Source organism: Phasianus colchicus, chromosome 1, assembly GCF_987193195.1.
Source record: "Phasianus colchicus chromosome 1, bPhaCol1.hap1.1, whole genome shotgun sequence".
In the NCBI taxonomy this organism is placed as follows: domain Eukaryota; kingdom Metazoa; phylum Chordata; class Aves; order Galliformes; family Phasianidae; genus Phasianus; species Phasianus colchicus.
Genome location: NC_143436.1, coordinates 2,865,995 through 2,872,407, shown reverse-complemented (window position 1 = coordinate 2,872,407; position 6,413 = coordinate 2,865,995). Strand labels below are relative to the sequence as shown.

At 58.8% G+C, this 6,413-nt stretch overlaps 1 protein-coding gene across 1 annotated transcript; it reads right to left on the bottom strand.

Moving 5' to 3' along the window:
* Positions 1-363: 363 nt before the first annotated feature.
* Positions 364-3,873, bottom strand: LOC149919331 (E3 ubiquitin-protein ligase PHF7-like). The gene is made up of 9 exons (XM_090133952.1): positions 3,419-3,873; positions 3,005-3,096; positions 2,812-2,913; positions 2,430-2,554; positions 2,111-2,273; positions 1,913-2,019; positions 1,581-1,694; positions 1,312-1,430; positions 364-1,147 (listed from the first exon to the last, which is right to left on the bottom strand). Exons 1-9 carry the CDS (start codon positions 3,462-3,464, stop codon positions 465-467), a joined length of 1,551 nt encoding a protein of 516 aa, XP_089990078.1. The 5' UTR covers positions 3,465-3,873; the 3' UTR covers positions 364-464.
* Between the last annotated feature and the right edge of the window lie 2,540 nt (positions 3,874-6,413).

Genomic DNA, 6,413 nt, shown 5'->3' with positions numbered 1-6,413 from the left:
TGTTGGACACTTGGGACTAGAGCCAGCACATGGTACTGGCCCGCAGCTGTTTCCATGCCATCTATTTTCAGGCTAGTTGCGCAGGGGGGCAGATGTTGGCTCTGATCTGAGACCCAGGAGTGACTTCATGCCTGGGATACCCCCCTGTTGGAACCGCCTCCACGTCATCTACTTTTGGGGCTGATTGTAGGGGGGGCGGCAGATGTTGGGTCGATGTTGGAGCCAGGAGTGACAACATGCCTGGATAGACTGCACTGTTGGAACAGCTGCCATGACATAATTTTGGGGACTGGCTGTTTGGGGGGGGAGGGGCAGGGACAGGGGCGGGGATGCTGACATTGATGTGTGTGTGATGGAGTGACTTCATGCCCGGGAGAGCCCCCGCTGGTGGAACACGCCATCCATCGTTTTGGGGCTTCTGGCGGGGGGGGATGTTGGCTTCGATGTTAGACCCGGGAGTGGCTTCATGGCCAGGATAGCCTCCGCTGCCGGGACTTTTTCCTGGAGCCTCCTCTGAGCCGGCTGTGGACATTTGGGGCTCGTTGTGCCACTGAGGAATGGCTTTGCGTGCGGGCCTCCCCTGGCTGCCTGGGCCATTCCGCAGTGTGTGAGCGCAGGGGAGCCCCCAAGGACCTCCGCGTTGCCGCTCTGGTGGTGCTGCGGGTCCTGTTCTGAGCAGCTGGAGATGGTGTTCGCCTGCTGCCTTGAGGTCTTCTGGTCCGGCTCTGGGATGGTGGGGCCCGACCTTGCAGCGGGGAGCGGCTTCGTGTGGGGCTTGTTCTCCGCTGCCTGGGACGCCTCCTGCGTGCAGCTGCTGTGGCTGCTCTGGAGGATCCCGATCTGCCCCGTCTGGTGGAGATGCGGGAGCCGCTTTCAATGGCTGGGGGGGGTGTTTGGCTGCTCCCATGCCGTGCTTGGTGCTGCTCCTCTGTATCCTGATGGTCAGGAATATGTGAGCAGATTGTCCCCAGCCCACTGGTGTGGCAGCTGAGCTCCGGCAGCTGGGGCCTGTGTGATGGCCCGGAGACAGCTGCCTGGCTGTCGGGGCTGGAGCAGCTGTTCTGAGGTGCCTGGGGGCTGTGGGATGGCTCCAGGCTCTCGTGGCTGGCAGTGCGGAGTGCCGCGAGCTCCGAGATGGTGCTGGAGGCTGTAAGGGGAGGCGGAAGGTCAGCAGGAGGAACCTGTAGCCCCGGGTAGGGACGGGCTGCCATCCCTCCTGGGGCAGAGAGACTCTGGCAAAGCTGCCCCGAGCACTTGCTGCCAGGCCTTGCCTGGCCCCAGCCCCGTGCCACGCGACTCATCGTCTCTTACCGGTACCCAGGCCAGCACATCTGTCACAGTCCCACATGTTCATGCGGATGCTTGAGGAGGAGCACTGTCGGTGGGTGCTCTCTGCTCCACAGGAGCTGCACACGATCAGCTGCCAGGGCCTGGGAAGTAAAGGGGTTGTGGCTGTGAGGACCAAGTGAGCCATGCCAGGGAGTCCCCGACACATCTCTGCTGCTCAGTCTTTGCTTCCCCAGCCTGTGCTGAGGCCGAGATCCCCCACGGAGCTGCAGAGAGCTGCCGCGGTAACTCACCCCTCTTCTTCTGCCAGCTCCCTGCCTCCATGGTAAAAGCACACGATGGCATCACAGCGCCTGTGCCTCTGTAGAAGTGCAGCGAATGCACGATTGTCCTTCCGTACTGGTCTCCTACAAGAGAAGGGAGGGAAAGTGATGAGGCCCCAGCGTCCCCAGCATCAGATCCAAGGTTATCCCATCTCACCCAGCCCAACCCCATTTCCAGCTTCTCCATGAAGCTGAGGCACGAGCTCCTATGACGGCCAAGGGCCAGGCCTGCCGAGACACTCCCTGGGCAGGCCCGGTGCTCGCGCCTTCTCATCTGCACGGCTTGGCAGAAGGACACCAACCTGTCCGGGATTTGGATCCCAATGATGGACATCTCAATAGGGAACAGAGCGTTGTCTTGACAGACAGGGCAGCGGAAGCACGCCATGCCATCATTCAGGGCCTGTTGCTGCAGGACAAGAACAAGCAGGGTGAGCGTGAGCAGAGCCTGGTGCTGCTTAGCAGTAAGCGTGCCTGCAGGGTGAGGGGAGGACTCCTACCTGGATGCAGCCCCGGTGGAACCAGGCATCTTTGCAAACCGGGCACGCCAGGGTGTGGTAGGAAGCGATGTTCCCCACGGCCCCATGGCAGATGACGCAGGCGGTGCCTTTTGCTGGAGCTGTCACTGCTGTCTGTCGAAGGCGGTGCTCAAAGCAGAAGGACCTGCGGGAAGATGGAAGGGATGGGCACGCTGAGAAGCCATGGGTGGAGGGCAGAGGACCACGAAGGAGCCCCAGGCCCTGTCTCTGGCTCCGGCAGGCTGCTGGGAGCTGTCGCTGTGGGATCCTCCCTGGCTCGGCTGCTGCTGACAGCCCTTACCTGTGCTGCCCAAAGAACTGGGTGACGCATTGCCCGTCCTTGGCACACGGCAGGTGGAAGCTTCGTCCACAGCCGCTCTCTGCGCACGTGATGGCAGTGCCCCTCTCTCCACAAACACAGCATTGCTGGAAAGAGCAGAACAGCCCCATCAGCAGCAGGCTCAGGGCCTCCACAGCCGGCCCCACACGTCTGGGCAGGGCACAGGATGTGGGAACTGCTTGGTCACACTCTACAAAGCCGCCTGGCGGACAGGGCGCAACTCCAGTCGCAGGACTTTGTCCTGGAGGCGGTTGGAAAGGCTGCAATTGCTTTCTTTGTGTCCAGGCTAAGCCGGTGTGAGGCTCTCGGGGCACAAATCTGCCTGCTCCGTTCAGGTCCTCACCTTCTGCTTTGCCTGCTTGACCTTGCATGACAGGGCAGCAAGGTCAATGGCCACAGTTCCCTCCTCGGTTGGTGTTTCGTCAAAGGAGATGTTGGCAAAAATCTGTAGGAGAGAAAAGAGCAGGATCTCATGAGGAAGGGAAGGAGGGGAGCATCCCGGCAGGAAGCAGTCAGGACCGCTCAAGGGAACTCACCAAGCAGAACTCATGGACCCCAAACCAGATCTGGTTAAATATGCGCCCAAAGGTGTCCGGGTCGACATCTGCCCGGCCACACAGCACACACACTGCAGAGGAGAGAGCAAATGTGAGCAGCGGTGAGCAGCTGGCGGGGCCAGGTGTCCCTGAGGGCCGTCCCCAGGGTCCTGCTCTGGCTGGAGGTCCTGCCGTGCTGGCTGGAGGCGGTGGAGGGGAAGGGGCCACGGCAGGCCCAAGGCAGCCACAGCCCAAGCTGGGCCCCCTTGCCAAGGAGCAGAGGGGCCCTGCCCCATGCCTGTCTGGGAGCTCCTGCCTGCCCCTTCCTCCCCTCTCAGCTCTCAGCCGCAGGCAGAGCCCCAGCACCCCTCTGCCCAGCGTCGGGAGCTGGGCTCAGGGATGCTGTGCTCTCACCTGGCTCTTGCGAGTCGGAGACCTTCCGCTTCCTAGCATACATCATTTGCGTCGACGGTGAGCACTGCGAGAGTCCCTCCTCTCTCTGCGCCTCACCAGGCCGCACTGACGCTCCGCCTGAGCCCGGCAGCCTTTGCTCTGCTCCAAGCCTCGCGCGTCACAATGGCCGCTCCGTGACACCCATTGTGACATCACGGTCACCGCCTCATGGGCGCGGGCCCTTGGCTTCCAAGCAGGAGGGTGGCAGCTCCACGGTTTCTCCGGGCAACAGAATCATAGAATCACAAGGTTGGACAGGACATACAAGACCATCTAGTCCAACCGTCCCCCCATCACCATCACCATTACTACCACGAGCCACTAAACCATATCTCGTAGCTCCTCATCCAGGCGCCTCCTGAACGCTGCCAGGGACGGCGACTCCACCGCCTCCCTGGGCAGGCCATTCCAGTGCCTGACCACTCTCTGGGGGAGAAAGTTTTTCCTCATGTCTAATCTAAACCTCCTCTGGTACAATTGTGGCCATTTCCGTGGGTCCTGTTTGTTGCCTGGGAGAAGAGGCCAAACCCCTCCTCATCACAGCCTCCCTTCAGGAAGTTGTAGAGTGCAATGAGGTCTCCCCCGAGCCTCCTCTTCTCCAGACTAAACAATCCCAGCTCCCTCTGCCGCTCCTCGTAAGACCCCTCACCATTTTTGTTGCCCTTTTCTGGACTCGTTCCAGGGCCTCACCGTCTTTCTTGTGGTGAGGGGCCCCAAACTGAACACAATACTCGAGGGGCGGCCTCACCAGTGCTGACTACAGGGGGATGATTACCTCTCTGCTCCTGCTGGCCACGCTATTTCTAATGCAGGCCAGGGTGCCGTTGGCCCTCTTGGACACCTGGGCATGCTGTCGGCTCATGTTCAGCCAAGCATCAACCAACCACCACCCCCAGGTCCCTTGCCTCTTCACAGTCATCCTGCCACTCGTCTCCAAGCCTATAGCGCTGCATGGGGTTACTGTGGCCAAAGTGCGGGACCCGGCACTTGGCCTTGTTGAACCTCATCCCATTCACCTCAGCCACATAAGCGATCCAGCTTATCTAGATCCCCCTGAAGGGCCTCCCCAGCCTCAGGCAGGTCGACGCTACCTCCCAACTTGGTGTCATCTGCAAACCTCCTGAGGGCGCACGCAATCCCTTCATCTAGCTCATCAGTAAAGATATTAAACAAGATGGGCCCCAGTACCGACCCCTGGGGGACACCACTTGCGACGGGTCACCAGCCGGACTTAACTCCATTAACCACTACCTGCTAGAGGGCACGGCCCTCTAACCGGTTCCTTACCCTAAGAAGGGTATACCTGTCCAGGCCACGGGCAGCCAGTTTCCCCAGGAGGGTACTGTGAGAGACCGTGTCAAAGGCTTTGCTGATGTACTCTACGGAGACTACATCAACAGCCCTTCCCTCGTCTAGCAGTCTGGTCACCCAATCGTAGAAGGAGATGAAGTTGATCAAGCACGACCTGCCTTTGAAACAATTTCCTCCCAACACACAATGTCCATCGCCCCCCTTTTTGTCAGTAAAACGGGCCAGTGTTATTCCACATTATGCTCACTCATGGACGTACCACTCAATAAAGAACCTAGCTCCCACCGAAAAACAAACAATAAAACAAACAATAAAAGCAATCAAGATCAAGGCTGATGTTTCTATTTCTCTTCAAACACTTTATCCAGCACAGCTGATTCCCTCGATTGCTCAACGCCTTTCTCCAAGGTTGTCCATCCACTTGCCTGGCTAACACACCAGATCTGCCTTGGAAGGCTACCTCTCCGTCACGGCTGACAAGGATCACCTCCAGAAGGTGAAAATGGCCAGCCGGGTGTCCACCAGGACACCCAGGTCCTTCTGTGCAGAGCTCTTCTCCAGCGGGTCAGCCCCTCACCTGGACTGACGTGTGCGGATATTCCCCCCCAGGTGTACCACCCTGCACTCGCACTTGTAAAACCCCACCAGGTTCCTCTTTGGCCAGCTCTCATCGTGGCTAACTGTCTCTAAATGGCAGCACTGCCTTCCGGCGTGTCCGCCACATCTAGACACAGGCCAGGGGTACACTTTGTCCCTTCATCCAGGTCCTTGCTGAAGATGTTAATGTCCTCCCAGATTGGCAGGGTAGGTCCTGAATAACCCATCCCATCCAAGCTGTGGAAGGTGGCGTATGTGGAAAACACAGCGGAGCGTTGTTTCATTTTTCGTTGAATCATAGCAACAGTTTGAGTTGGAAGGGACCTTTCAGATCATCTAGTTCCAAGCCCCCTGCTATAGACAGGGACACCTCCCACCCGACCAGGTTGCTCAAGGCCCCATCCAGCCTGGCCTTGAATGCTTCCAGGGACGGGGCATCCACAGCCTCCTTGGGCAGCCTGTTCCAGTGCCTCACCACCCTCCGAGTGAAAAACTTCCTCCAGAAATCTAACCTAAACCTCCCCTGTCTTAGCTGAAAGCCATTCCCCCTTGCCCTATCACTATCAACCCACGTTAAAAAGCCGTTCCCCCTCCTTCCCTTTGAGTACTGGAAGGCCACAATGAGGTCTCCCCAGAGCCTTCTCTTCTCCATGCTAAAGAAGCCCAGTTCCCTCAATATTTCTTCAAAGGAGAGGTGCTGCGGCCCTCTGAACATCACTCCCTCTCCCGGCAAGCAACCCCTTGTTTCATGATGCCCAGGATACAGCTGGCCTGCTCTCAAAAAGTTCTTCCCCCGGTCACTGTAAGTACCTGGGATTGCCCCAGCCCAAGCACAACACCTTGCACGTGGCCTTGTTGAACCTCGTCATGTTCGTTCACATGGGCCCACTTCTGCAGCCTGTCCAGGTCCCTCTGGATGCCTTCCCTTCCCTCCAGTGTGTCTATCCTCTGCACCGCTCAGCTTGGTGTTGTCTGCAAACTCGCTGAGGATGCGCTCAATGCCATCATCTGTGTCCTTGAGAAAGGCGTTGAAGAGCACCGATCCCAA

Excerpts from the sequence above, each read along its gene's own strand:
- LOC149919331 (XM_090133952.1), bottom strand. The coding sequence starts at position 3,464 with ATGATGTATGCTAGGAAGCGGAAGGTCTCCGACTCGCAAGAGCCAG. Across the intron at positions 2,274-2,429 it reads CAGTTCTTTGGGCAGCACAG|GTCCTTCTGCTTTGAGCACC; the intron begins GTAAGGGCTGTC and ends ATCTTCCCGCAG. Across the intron at positions 1,431-1,580 it reads GAGCTGGCAGAAGAAGAGGG|GCCCTGGCAGCTGATCGTGT; the intron begins GTGAGTTACCGC and ends TTTACTTCCCAG.